The sequence below is a fragment of the Anastrepha ludens genome, chromosome X (genome assembly GCF_028408465.1).
Source record: "Anastrepha ludens isolate Willacy chromosome X, idAnaLude1.1, whole genome shotgun sequence".
Classification (NCBI taxonomy): domain Eukaryota; kingdom Metazoa; phylum Arthropoda; class Insecta; order Diptera; family Tephritidae; genus Anastrepha; species Anastrepha ludens.
This window is the reverse complement of record NC_071503.1, coordinates 71320032-71335491: the sequence shown is the minus strand read 5'-3', so window position 1 is coordinate 71335491 and position 15460 is coordinate 71320032. Positions and strand designations below refer to the sequence as shown.

General features: G+C 42.3%; 1 protein-coding gene across 1 annotated transcript in view; it reads left to right on the top strand.

Moving 5' to 3' along the window:
- Nucleotides 1–15460, top strand: part of LOC128869411 (calsyntenin-1) — a 60814-nt gene that overhangs the window by 16608 nt on the left and 28746 nt on the right. The window contains exon 2 of the mRNA XM_054111962.1: nucleotides 15109–15427. Within this exon, the coding sequence (XP_053967937.1) occupies nucleotides 15274–15427 (154 nt within the window). The 5' untranslated portion in view covers nucleotides 15109–15273. The remainder of the gene's footprint in view (nucleotides 1–15108; nucleotides 15428–15460) is intronic.

Genomic DNA, 15460 nt, shown 5'->3' with positions numbered 1-15460 from the left:
TGTCGTCAGAGTCCATCAGTAAACAAACAAATGGAAGGGGGATTACTTGTTTGTGAAGAGTGTAGGCAAAAGCAATTGAAACAACCAAACACAAGAAATTATACACATACACACACTTTAATGGCGCCACCTTCTGTACTCAGTTCGCCTATTCTCAGTTGACACCATAGGTAAGAAAGAGCAAAGCGCGTGGCTACCTCAAGTTCATTGTTCTCACCCGATTCAACTACACGTGATTGATTTCGCCTACGCTAAATATTTTTACTCTTTACCAGAGCGAGTAGTAATGTTACGCAAGCAATTAAGAGACCAGATAACTCAGAGCTATTGCGAACAAACGACAAAAAAGAGGGAGAAATAGTCTCCGAAGCAGAAGTAGCATCAACGTACGTGATAGCACTAGAAGTGGTGGCCGCTGCACTCGATGGTGTCTGTCTAATGAAGAAGATCAGCAACATAACTGCGGGAAGCAGGAGAAGTTGGCGCTAATATAATATTAACGTTGATTGAGCAGTGTTACTTGCTGCTGATAGAGCAGAGGTGGTAATAGCAGCTGAATCGACGGAATTAATGGTGCGAAAAGAAGATGAAAGAGCTGCATAAATTCCCCCGGAGTTATTTTATTTCAGCAGTGAGCACAACAACTGCAGAGATCAGCTCTTCATAATGCATATTACTCAGCAACACTCCAATTTCTTCATGTGGAGATTCGGCTGTTTTCTTCAGTTTAATATTACCGTCATGTAGAGATTGGGCCAAAGAAACAAAATGGCCATTTTCAACTCAAAGAGCAGCAATTTGATTAAACACTGATTGCTTGGTTGGTTGCTGATCATAATTTTTCTCACTTTCCTTATACAAACCATCCAAACCAGTAAGATTACGGCTCGATTTAACCACCTTCGACCGAAGAGAAAAATTTTGTTTAGTAGATATATGCGCGCCTTCCTGATTAATAGAATTTGCAGAATCATATGCCAATCATTAGCATTAATAGAGACAACATTATTATCCGCAACCGTGAGAAAGGCGAACGAATGGAATTACGCCGAATGGCCGAGCACGAATTACAGTGGAAGGACTTTTAGATTTTAGCAAGAACTACGCTTCAGTCGGTTAAATGGTTTTACTTTCAAGGTGAAAAAGGACAATGCACTTTGGGCTAATGACGCTCGACTTTATGCCCACAAATAATGAACAGGTTTGAATTAGAACACCTGTCTCATCCGAATCAAATCACAAAAATCACGCATATTCAGTGTATAGGAGTGAAGGAAAAGAATAATTACCTTCACGGGGCGAAAAAATGCAATGTAAGCAGAGAACGACAAAAAACACATCCGCTCAGTACAGCGTATGCTTTTCTGATTTATGGTTTACAGGTTTAGATGAATACATCTATTACTTTGGTTCTGAAGGAAATTAAATATAAGTAAAGGGTGATTTTTTAAGAGCTATAGGAAAGTTTTTCAAAAAAAACACGTAAAATTCAGAAAAATGCATGAAATTATTATTTAAATCGATAGTACGGTCCATATATTTTACTGTTTGAAGATTATTTCATGCAAATGTTGACCGCGACTGCGCTTCAAATGGTCTATCCGCTTCCAAATGCTTCAATGTTGTCTTCCAATGCGTTAATTGAACAGGCTTGTCTGAATAGACATGAGCTTTAACATAGCCCCACAAAAAATAATCTAAAGGCGGTATATCGCACGATCGGGGTGGCAAATTGACAGGTCCCGAACGTGAAATAAAATGCTCACCGAACTCGCCTCTCAACAACTCCATTGTTACGCGTGTTGTGTGGCATGTGCCAGCGTCTTGCTGAAACCAAATGTCATGCAAGTCAAGCTCTTCCCTTTTGGGCAAAAAAAAGTTGGATATCATTTCACGGTTGCGCTCACCATTCACAGTTACGTTACGATTCGCAGCATCTTTGAAGAAGTACTGTCCAATGATACCTCCAGCCCATAAACGGCCCAAAATCGGCAATTCTGTTTATTTACGTACACATTGATCCAAAAATGAGCTTCGTCGTTCAACACAATTTTTCGATAAAAAAGTGGATCTTAAACTTTCTTAACAGAACACGCGTTTTTATAATAAAATTCAATGATTTGCAAGCGTTGTTCGTTTGTAAGATGATTCATGGTTAAATTATAGACCCAAATGAAGATGTTTGACAGTGAAACAAAGCGTGCGTCAGCTGTTAAAACCAACTGTTTAAAATGATAATAGCTAAAAAATCACCCTTTATATACATATTATTAACAGCGGATTTTTTTGAGGTGTTGTTATATCTCACAAATTTGGCGTATGAGACACCGGGCCTGATATTTAATTCTTGATTAGTGATTTCGACTGGACCTTGAAATTTGTTTTGAGCAATGGATTCTGGCTTTCAACTCAATGGTGGATGTTTGTTTTTTTTAAAGCTGATTGTATATTGAGCATCCTTTATAGTTAGCGGGGTAGTTCTTACCGCATAATATGCATTTGACGTATGTGCGATTTTCTTTTTTAGGGCAATTTGGTGAAGCATGACTTCCAGCGACCTTTATATTACGTTTCGGGAACCGCCTGTAATATGCTTTAGCGTGGCCATAATTCTGTCAGTTAGCGCTTTGGGGTATTTCCCACTTTGATCGTGGCGGATCAAAGGTGATACGACTGCATAATAAATATATTTCGTATAAATATAAAGTTAAGTCCGTTATAGATATGAAATAGGAATACTATTTTCAATGAAGTTAGTTCATGTGGAGGATGGTTCCATATGTAGAAGCCCACGCAAGGGAGGATGGTTCCATATGTAAAAGTCCCCGCAAGTGGGGAAAGTTACTAATCGCCATTCACTTACACTGCGTTACAAAAACGAACTTTTTTTCTGTCCTATGAACCAAACATACTTTTTCGGAAAGGGGAGAAAAAATAAAAATACACCTGTATCGGCGATTTTCATGTACACGTCAGAATTTTTTTTTTATGTATAAAATATAGAGCTCGTAGTCCGCCTGTGTGAAAAACTTTGGATCAATTCCCGTGATCCAATCGCGCTGCATTTCTGCAGGCAGACTCGTGGAAATGTTTTTATTATGTAAAATTAAAAAAAAATTTTTTTTATCAATTCTCAGATTTTCTTGAATTTTTTTTTCTAAAAACAGTGGTTAATTCGTTTCAGAAAATATTCAAGACTGCTTATGTTCCTTACTTGTGGTATACTCCGGAAGTCGTGTGCGACTATTGCTATAGAAATTTATGCAAGTTTGCTGATGGAAGGTCAACAATAAAGTACTCTGTACCAACAATTTGGCTACCACGTACGGAGCACTGCAGTGAACTGTGCTACTTTTGTGTAACTTTTACTCAAACTAAAGGGTAGGGGAGGGGGCCCAGTTGTGACGCGGGTTTTGAAAAAAATTAAAATTTTTTCCTCAGTTCCGCAAATTGAAAAATGAAGAAGTTTAACATTTAACTATTAACCAAACGCAACTTTTCTCCAAAGAAAGTATGTTTATTTGAGTTACTCAAAAAATTTTGGAACAAATTTTTTCAGGATAACTTTTTTTAGGACAAAAAAAAAGTGGCCCAGTTGTGACGCACCTCAAGAAATTTACTGGAAATGAGAAAATATGAAAGGAATGTCACACCAATTGTTGTGATTTAATGATTTATTTATTTTGAAGGCTTTCAATGGCAAAAATAATGAAAAATACAAAAGAAAATGTCCTTCAATGGCCATAAATGACAACGATTTTTATTCATCATCGTCATCTAAATATTCCTAGTCGTCGTCCACGTCACTTTCGCAGTGTTTGCAAGTGAAATAACTTGCCTGCATGTTGGCGCACTTCAAATGAACTGGACGCTTGCATACGTTGCAATTGATCGAGTTGGCAGTTGGTTTTTTTTAAACAACAACAAAAATGTAGGAATTCGGCAGTTCTATATGATCGTAGTGCAAAAAAAAGGTGCGTCATAACTGGGCCACCCGCTGAGTCACAACCGGGTCACGATGCTATTTTGTGTATGACAAGCAAGTTTTTCATAGACACCACATAATCACATAAATCCATATAGAATCACAAAATATACGGCAAATACAATATTTTGATGCATTACACTCGCCTTTTCACTGTTAATTTCACAAAATTTTGGTACTTTGAAAAAAATCAAAATAACTTTTTCGCACGATTTTCAACACGATGTTTGGTGCGTGTATAGATAATGCGACTACTAACGTTGGAGTCTGCACAAAAACTGCTGAACGTCAAACGAACATGATTGGCAGGGCTCGAACTGTCATTTTCATACCGCATGTCAAAAATATTTAGCTGCGTCGCAACTGGGCCTGCGTCACAACTGGGCCCCCTCCCCTACCAATACTTTCGCCTCAACAAAATTCGCTACGCTAATCTAGAATCGGCTATTCCAGCGGTTTTGTACTCACCAGAAGAAGGTATAGCGGCTTCAATGGAGATTTTTGATGATGTTCCCGAATTAAGGGATGGAGAACCAACAGTAGCACCAACAATGCTATCAACATTTCTTGCATCGAATGCGAGATGCGGGGAACCAGAAGTATCGGAATTTGTACCCACACCCAGTGAACTTGGGACTGCAGTGCCGCATTTGGTAACGCAAGCCGACTTCAATGACCTTGTACGAGAAGGAAATTTGTCAAAGAGAACAGAACTCTTTGCATCAGGCTTTAAGCAGTGGAATATAGTGGCGGCTGATTTTAAAATAACAGCCGCTCGTGATCGACGTAGTAGTGTTCCATATGACGAATTTTTTAAATTGCACGAAGATCGGGGGAAAAAACCTGGCTTATTGTTGTGATATTGATTCGATGTTTGAAAAAATTGGTTACCCTCATATTTCAGAGGAGTGGCGACTTTTCATCGATGCATCGGTCAACAGCCTTAAAGTAGTGCTGCTTCATATCGGTAACAAACATCCAGCTGTCCCGATCGCATATGCCACCAACCTCAAAGAAACATACGAAGGCATGGAATTAATATTACAGCTGTTAAACTACCAATAGCATAATTGCTGCGATCTAAAAGTGGTCGGATTACTCATGGGTGTTAAGCGTGGATTTCTAACCCACCAGTGCTTTTTGTGTACATGGGAAGGTCGCAAAAGAGATGCACATCGGCATATCTCTAGTCCTTTTTGTTTTTAATTTCGAACAGGTGGCAACCCTGTGAAACATTGTCAGTGACAACACCTAGGTGAAAAGTCTAGAAATATGATACACTGGCCCTTATTATGAGCAACATTCGATCTTCGACTATAGTCGAAAGTGCTGATCGAACGAATTTTCATTTGGTATTATGGTGCTCATTCGTTGAAGAATAGGACTATTGTGAATTTCGATCGCTCGACGCATTTACAATAGATAATTTTTCTCAGCTGATACAGCAAATCAAAATAAAAGAAAAACCGATTGTGTTGAAATTCTTTGCTAACAACAATTTTAAAAGTTAAAAAAAAGTATTTTTTGTGAAAATGAGTACAACGGAGTTGTGGTTCGACGATTCAACGCTCGATGAAAGATTAGTGGAACTAGCTAGATGTAGAAAACAGCTGAGGGGCGCATCCAACCCCCTTGAAATGGCTTCCACTGAGTAAGTTTAGTATTTTCAAAATGTGTTGACGTACATAATATTACAGAAATTTCCTTACAGTTTTTTAAAGAACTTTAGATTATCTAAAGAGCCGTTTATGAACCTACTGTCCAGTACAAAAAACCAGTTGCAGCAGTGCACCCGAGCCAAGAGCTCTTCACTATTCTCCAAAAAAAGCAACACAAATTATTAATGTGTGTGCAGCTTTGCACAACATTTGCTTGTTTTATAATGTTCGACTTCCGGATGAAGAGTTATCCGATGAGACCCTCAACGATGATGCTGAAGATATTGAAGTGGAGCCAAATAACGGAGAAGCAGAAAACATAAGAAATGAAATTCTTAGAATATTATAGCAAAATCTAAAAAGTATTAAATAGAAACCTTTACGCCACAGTTTCTGTTTTATTTTTGTTATAAATTTTCTTAATTCAATTATTCGTCATTCGAAAAAAATATGTATTTCAGTTCCTCTACGTATTTCAGCCCATACCTGCCAAGGGAAAATAATAAAAAAATAAAAATGTATTTCTATAAACATCACAAAAAAAAAAACATTATTAACCTTAATCCATTTTGCTGCCGCTCTAACTGGTGGTCCCAAGCAATTCAGCTCCGTTGTAAATTCCTCGCAAAATATTAACATATATTAACATATTCCTGCATAATATTAACAAAATTAGTATATATTTATTATTTGGTTACTATAAAACAATAAATAATCGCAAACAACTTACATTTTAACAAGTTTTCCCACAATACGCTACACAATCGAAAGCAAAATTGCATTCGACTCTAAATTCGGTATACAACGAAAATTTCGACAGCGTTGCACCGCTCATAATACCAAATTGACATTCGATTTTCGATCTTCGACAACCAACGAATATCGAAGATCGAATGCAACTCATAATAGGGGCCACTATCTGTCTGCCCAATTTCATTGAAATCCGTTAAACTAACCCTGAGATCGTGTGGCTATACAGATATGCATACAAGAATTGCTCGTTTAAAGTTATATAATACAAAAAAAAAAAATTGTGACGTGTACATGAAAAACGCCGATACACGTGTATTTTTATTTTTTTATCCCCTTTCCTATAAGACAGAGGCTAATTGACTTCGCCGGGGCCCGAAAATTTGTAGTCTGCAGCACCAGATTCCAGCATAAGAAAATACACCAAGCTACCTGGCTGTCTCCTGATCGAAAAACGCGAAACCAGATCGATCATGTTGTGATAGATGGAAGACACGCTTCTAGTGTATTAGATGTACGTACGATCCGAGGACCCAACATCGACTCGGATCATTACCTTGTTGCAGCCAAACTGCGCACACGCCTCTGTGCAGCAAAAAACGTACATCTACCTACGCAAAGAATGTTCGACATCGAAAAGCTGCAATTACAACAGACAGCCAGAAGATTCGCCACTCGACTCTCACTCCTGCTCTCCGAAAGCACTGCCCAACAAATCGGCATGCGCGAGCAATGGGGCAACATTTCTCTTCCCCACGTACCGCCGCCGAAGAAGAAATCGGATTCCGGCGAGCCCGAAAAAACGGTACGACAAGGAATATCATGCTGCCGCCGAAAGAAATGATGCCGCCTATAGAGCCACGTTGCGATCGGGCGCAACGCGAGCCATGTGGGATCGCTACAGAGAGCTAAGAAAGGAAGAGAGACGTATTATCCGACAGAAGAAAGGAGAGGCCGAAATACGTGAGTGCGAGGAGCTTGAGATAGATGCTGGCCAATAGGAACAACGCCCGAAAATTCTACCAGAAAGTGCGGCGGCTTACAGAAGGTTTAAACAGCGAGGCGTTATCCTGAAAGAACAAAGACGGCAATCTGGTGACTGACATCCAGGGCATTCTTAAATTATGGAGGGAACACTTCTCGAACCTATTAGATAGTGACAGCTGCGCATGTCACAGAGAATGTGAAGATCCTAATACCCTAATCGTTGACGACGGAATTGTCGTTCCGTTACCCGACCATGACGAGGTGAGAATAGCCCACGGCAGCCGGTTCTACGTTACCGGAATGACTCGGGTTCTTCCCGACCAAGGGCTGCCGCCCCAGTATACTAGCCCTGTCTGGTGTACCGTATTTTACCCCCAATCTTTCGTCACAGAAGCAACTCATTTCAACTAGTTTGCTCCAAATACTTCTCTTCCGGGCTGGCGTCGAACCCAACTACTGCTGCATTTGCCACAAACGGCTCCACCCGAACTCCACTTCGGTTAGGTGTAACCAGTGCAAAAAGTGGTGCCATCTTAAGACCTGCTCAGGCCTTAAGACACCCAGGGAGTGGTCCACAAGGTATGTGGCCACGTGTTGCTCCCGCTCACACTGCCGCCACTAACAACACCTCAACGGTAAGGAGCCCCCACGAGCAACACAACTCCCTCTCTAACCCACAACTCCTGCTCCTACCCCAGTGCGGGGACAAACTAGCAGCAATTAAACTGCAACGGACTCACGAGCAAGATTGACGAAATAGTCGACTTCATGAGTCGGTTTGGAATCAAGATAGCTGCGGTCCAGGATACAAAACTGCACGCTAGCTCCCCCCTGATTACCAGGGACGGCTACAATGTGCACCGAAAGGACCGCGAGCGAGACAGCGGTGGTGGCCTAGCGTTCATAGTACACCATTCAGTGCAGTATCGTCTTATCGATGAAGGCATCGACCGCAGGGACAGCACCTTAGAACGTCAAGGTATAGCTGTCCCGTCAGGCGATGCCTAACTCGAAATATATAATATTTATATACCCCCTGTCACCTGCTGCCCGGCAGGGTATCTCCCTGATATTGGTGCGCTCATCAGGGGAGAAAACCGATTGATAGTAGGTGACTTTAACGCGCATCACGATCTTTGGCATGCAAGCCTGCCAAATGATCGTAGGGGACAGCTATTGGCAGAGCAGATAGACGATTCGACGTTCAGCACTGTAAACGACGACGCCCCACTACGGTAGTGGGCAATTTCAGCAGCTCGCCTGGCATAACAATTGCTAGCGCTGGTCTGATAAATAGCATAACCTGGCGACCTATGCTATCGCTTGCATCAGACCACTTGCCCATTATCATCTCGATCGAGAAACCTGCCGACTTTGTTTCCGTGGATCACCGGTCATACATCCACTTTAACAAAGCTAATTGGGCCAGATTTGCGGAATGTACTGAGGACATCTTCGCAGCCCTACCCACTTCCACCGATGTGCGCGCAGGTGAACGCGCATTCCGCAAGGCGATCACAGCCGCCGCATCTTCATACCTGCTGAACGGATCCGGGAATTACGTCCCAATTTCCCAGCCGAAACAGCCGTTATGGCGAACGAGCGTGACCGCCTACGCCAGGCCGATCCCGGGGATCCTCGAATAAAGGATCTCAATTCGGAGATCCGGCAACTGGTCACCCAAGACAAGCGGACCAAATGGGTAGAGCATCTGAAGTCCTTTAACTTCACCTCTGGTGTGAGCAAGCTCTGGTCCACCGTAAGGTCCCTGTCGAACCCGACGAAGCACAACGACAAAGTGGATATCACATTCAACGGTCGTACTTCGTCGGACCCGAAGAGATGCGCGAGCTATTTTAGCCGGCAATTTATACTGCATCCTCCGGTCGACAGATCCAAACGTTGTGCCACCAGACGGTTGCACAAACTGCCATACAACTGCACCGCTTACTTTCACCAGCGACGAGGTTCAGGGGGCCTTCAAACACATGAAACCATCAAAAGCCATTTCCCACGACGGACTAAACATGCTGATGTTGAAAAAGCTGGGACCATTGGGAGTAGAATACCTCACTAAGGTCTTCAACCTGTCTATGGCCACTCTCATCATTCCTGATAAGTGGAAATTAGAGAGAGTGGTCCCACTACTGAAGCCTGGGAAACCCGCCAACCAAGGGGAGTCTTATCATCCGATAACTCTCCTTTCCCCAGTAGTGAAGACGCTTGAAGCCCTTCTACTACCACTTCTCACAGAACACCTGACTCCAGCCCCACACCAGCATGGTTTCCGTAGAGTGCACAGCACCACCACGGCACTCACCGTCATAAACACCCAGGTAAACCGTGGACTAAACCAAAACCGCCCCTGCGAGAGGACTGTCCTAGTAGCGTTGGACCTACAGAAGGCTTTCGATACAGTCAGCCATTCCACGCTACTAGATGACATTTTGCAGTCGACACTCCCGCCAGGGCTGAAGAGGTGGACCGCGAACTGCCTGAGTGGTCGTCACTCGTCGGTGATATTTCGAGACCAAACTTCAAAACAAAGAAAAATAAAGCAAAGAGTACCGCAGGGTGGTGTCCTTTCACCCTTGCTTTTTAATTTCTATATTTTGAAACTCCCCATCCACCAGAGGGAGTCTCACTGGTCTCATACGCCGACGACTGCACGATAATGGCGTCGGGCAATGACATTGATGGCCTATGCTCCAAAGTAAACGACTACCTCGCCCGCCTTTCTCGCTTCTTCACTGCCTGCCAAAATACTGCCATTAGGATGTCTCCTGATGTCCCCAATTCAACACCTGCATGACGAGGCTCACATGCTCCCTGTTAAGAAGCACAACAAAATGCTCGGCAAGCAGTTTCTGCTAGGGTGTCACCGTAGGCCTCACCCATGCAGACACCTGCTCGAGCCTGAGAACCCTCCCAGGCACATCAGGAGACACTTCCTCAACTACGTGGACGAGATCCAGGACAAAACAGACAGACCACTCCAGGATCAGACAGTGTACAGACAGGCCATTAACGGCATTCATCGGGAGACCCTTACCACCTTCTTAAGCTCCCGACCTCCGAATGCCGTTATCGGAGTCCAACCACCACCTATTGCAGACGAAGAGCTCCAGCTTCCCCGAGAGTCCCGCGTAACCTTGGCACAATTACGTTCTGGATACTGTAGCAGGTTAAACTCCTACCTATCCAGAATCGACCCCGACGTACTAAACATATGTCCAGCATGTGAAGGCACCCCGCACGACACTAACCACCTTTTCACATGCCCCATCAAACCCACTCATATAACACCTCTTTCCCTCTGGACCAAACCCGTCGAAACAGCCAGTTTCCTGGGCCTACCGTTAGATGAGCTAGACGAAGACGACCGGTAATTACACTACACTGACAGGGCGAAGATACTGCTACAGCAACGACAGGTGAGAATAGCGATAGTGCGTCTCAAGAACAGCAAAGCCGCGGGCGCCGACGGACTGCCGGCTGAGCTATTCAATCATGGCGACGAGGAGCTGGTAATGTGCATGCATCAGCTTCTATGCAAAATATGGTCGTATGAAAGCATGCCTGCCGATTGGAATTTAAGTGTGCTCTGTCCAATCCATAAGAAGGGTGATCCTGCAAGTTGTGCCGATTATCGCGGGATTTGTCTTCTAAACATCGCTTATAAGGTCCAATGAGCGTATTGTGTGAAGGGTTGAAGCCCACCGTCAACCAACTGATTGGACCTTATCAGTGTGGCTTCAGACCTGGAAAGTCTACCATCGACCAAATATTCACAATACGCCAAACCTTGGAAAGGACCCATGAAAGGAGAATCGACACGCACCATCTTTTCGTCGACTTCAAAGCTGCATTCGACAGCACGAAAAGGAGTTTCCTGTATGCCGCGATGTCTGAATTTGGTATCCCCACAAAACTTATACGGCTATGCTCAACACCAGCAGCGCCATCACAATTGGGAAGGACCTCTCCGACTCGTTTGATACCAAACGAGGTTTCAGACAGGGTAACTCGCTGTCGTGTGACTTTTTTACCCTGATGTTGCAAAGGATCGTACGAGCCTCAGATTTTATTCGCTCAGGCACAATTTTTTATAATAGCGTACAATTGTTGGCGTATGCCGATGATATTGACATCATCGGACTTAACAACCGCGCTGTGTTAGTTCTGCCTTCTCCAAACTGGATAAAGAGGTAAAGCGAATGAGCCTGGTGGTAAACGAGGACAAAACGATGTACCTCCCGTCATGAAACAAACAGTCGGCGCACTCGCGTATCGGCACCCACGTCACTGTTGACAGTTATGATTTCGAGGTTGGAAAAGACTTCGTATACCTAGGAACCAGCATTAGCACCGATAACAATGTCAGTCTTGAAGTCCAACGTAGAATATCTCTTGCCAACAAGTGCTACTTTGGACTAAGTAGGCAATTGGGTAGTAAAGTCCTCTCTTGACGAACAAAACTAACACTCTGCAAGACTCTCATCATGCCCGTCCTAACGTATGGCGCTGTAGCGTGGACGATGACAACATCCGATGAAGCGAGGCTTGGAGTGTTTGAGAGAAAGATTCTGCGTAAAGCTTTTGGACCTTTCCACGTTGGCAATGGCGAATCGCGCTGGAACGATGAGCTGTATGAGCTTTACGACGACATAGACATAGCGCAGCGAATAAAGATCCAGCGGCTACGTTGCCTGGGTCATGTCGTCCGAATGGATACAAACGCTCCGGCTTTGAAAGTATTCGATTCGATACCAGCTGGTGGTAGTAGAGGAAGATGAAGGCCTCCTCTGCGTTGGAAAGGTAGAGAAGGACTTGGCTTCACTTGGTGTGTCTAATTGGCGCCGGTTAGCACGAGAAAGAAACGACTGGCGCGCTTGGTTAAACTCGTCCAAAATTGCGTAAGTGGAAATAATAGCCCTAGGTAGGCTCTGGGAAACCTTCGATTGGACTTGTGCTATGGAAAACATTTCAAACCATCGATGATGACTTAAAACAGGAAGAAAACCTGCTTAGCTTGCGTGCCATATTACTATTGGGTTGGAGAATCAGTTAATAGTGTTTTTATATATTATTTCATCTTACAACGATTTGTTTGCTCTTTGGCAAAGAGTAAGTATTTGTTCGATAGAACTCTTTCTGCTCCACAAAATTATGTTAATTGTATTTTTGAGTTATTTAATTTTTTATTAGTTTTGAAGCTTAGAAATGGAATACCCAGGAGGCCAAAATCAAGATTTTCGACACCTCCTCTTCTTTGCTTTTCATCGATGTCAAAAAGCTGCCAAACCAGCCCCGGACATTTGCGACGTGTATGGAGAAGGTGTCATAGAAAAGTCTACATACTTCAACGTCGATGACACGTCCCGCAGCGGAAGACCTTCTGAATTCGATGAAAAACGTCTCAAATCAATTTTGAAGGAGAGCGGTCGCCAAACCGGTCATGAATTGGCGAAAAAAAAATGAGCTGCGATCATAAGACGATTCTGAATCACCTTAATTCAATGGGATTTACCGAAAAAATGAAGAAAGTCGCCTTCAAATTGTTTCTCAGCACCTCGCTCGCCACTTAGCAACACGCGGTCACAAACAGTGCTTTTTGTACGGATCGTCACGGGAGATGAGAAATGGTGACTATATATCAATATGAAGGAAAGCTGTGGTTGGCTCCAGGAGATACGCCAAAACCGAAGGTCAAGCCGGATCATCATCCAAAGAAAATCGTGATATGTGTTTGGTAGGAGTGGCAGGGCGTGGTGGATTGGGAAATGCTCGAAAAGAATGCCACGGTCAACAAGGGGCTCTATATTGTCCAGCTACATCGCGTGAATGAGGCTATTCGACTGAAAATACCTAAAAATTGGCTCAACATCTTCTTTGACACCAGACCAGGCGATTTTTTGCGGAACGACGAATAAACAGCGGCATTGTAAACAGCGACGGCGAATAGATAATTGATTAACTTATTCATATATTGGTAAAAACGATACGAACTTTTTCGCCCGCCTTATATTGTAGTTAGCTTTTGTTAATAAATAAACTATATCTAGATATACAGTGGCCGACATAACTATGAATACCCCTTGAAGAAATATTTTGTTATGGAAATAAGTCCGTAAGCTGCTCCTTGAATTTAAGATTGTACACATTATTTTTTTAAGTGTGAGCCAGCAAACCAGCGCCGTTAAAAATGTGCCGTTATCTTTTCATATGTCAGAACAATTTTCACTAATTGCGTCTCAGTTCCTTTTCGGATTCGACAAAAGTGTGCATACCACTAAAATATCCGCGTGTGTTGTCCTTCGTTTTAAATATTTCCTAAATTCGTAGTGAAAAGGTAATGGTGTTTATTTTACGTTGTACTTTACAACAAATATACTTTTAGCATATTGTAATGCCTAAGTCGAAGGAAATAAGCATTGATTTAAGAAAACTAATTGTTCAGGACCCCAAATATGGAATGGGGAATGGCAAAATTGCTAAAAAATATAACAGATGCAAGTCAACAATCCAGAGAGTTATAAAAAGTTAAAAAAATGGCGGATTTTGCCAGCGCTCCAAGAACAGGTCGGCCAAGGGTAACCAATTCTCGCGATGACACGCAAATAGTAAGGGAAATTCTGAAAGAACCGATAACTTCGGCAAAGTTTATTAAAGAAAGTCTTCAAATTAATGAAAGCGAGCGAACAACTCAGCGGAGAACTCATGAAGAGGGGTTTTCTAGTCGTTGCAAGATCAGGAAAGCTCTCATCAGCAATAAAAACATGAAAGCGCGACTAGCGTTTGCCAAAAAGTACTTCAATATGCCATTGAGTTTCTGGGAGAGGGTTATATGAGCGATGAGAGTATGTTTGAGTTTAAAAATACAAAAAGAAGAGAAAAAGTGTGGCGAAAAAGTAATGAGAGGCTCCAATCAAAGTGCGTGCAAAGCACAATTAAGTTTGGCGGGGGAAGTGTGCTTATCTGGGGCTGTTTTTCCTATAGCGGTATATCAGATCTGGTACATATTGAAGGAAAAATTACTGGGGAGTCCTACGTCAATATGCTAAGCACATTCCTAGAGCCCTCGGCACGAAGAATGGGTCTTGGACACAACTTCATATATCAACAAGACAACGACCCCAAACATACCAGTCGCGTAGCAAAGGAATACTTTAGACAAAACTCAATAGAGCTTTTAGAATGGCCCGCTCAAAGCCCCGACTTAAATCCTATCGAGCACTTATGGCAATATTTAGACGAAAAAATCGATCGATCAAGTTGTCGCTCAAAGAAAGCAGAATTTTTTCAGAAATTGCAAGAGACCTGGAATCAAATACCTGAAGAGCTTCTTAAGAGATTAGTTCACAGTATGCCACGCCGCCTTTTGGCTGTAATTAACGCAAAAGGCGGCAACACCAAGTATTGAGTCATTTGCATAACGTTATTACTTTTACTATTACTAGTAGGATACAAGGGACCGCAAATTTTGTCGCTACAAGTTTCTGGGCATTTATAAAACAAAAAGATGAAAATAATATCTTGTTTTTGGAATTGAAATATTTTGATTTGTGTTTTTATAATGTTACTATATTATAAATAAATTAATAAGTTAATCAAAATTTGAATGATATAATAGAAAAATATATTTGTGTTTGAATTTTCCCTTAGGTAGGGTATGCATAGTTATGTCGGCCACTGTATCTACATCAACTTTGTTTTGTATATTTTCAGTGAAACTTCAGTAAACTTTACGGCTGGAGTGGTGCAAAACATAAAAAAAGCTCAATAATATCATTTTCGTCGGAAAAAATTGAATCTCGATCCTGCCAGTAACAAGTGTAAATATATATTTATAGATGCGTTGTTGAAAGAAGAATTTACGGTGAATGGAAAAAAATGGTAAATGGAATGGATAATAAACAAATAACTCTGGCGTTGTGCCTTCTGCTTTTTTGCGGGTCGGCGAGAGTGTTAGGCTCGTCTACAACATCACTCAAATATCAAATAAGCTCGTCCAGTGAGAATGATGATGATTACCTGTCACAAAAAGGTATGCTGAAGTAAATAATAAAAATGCTCTAAG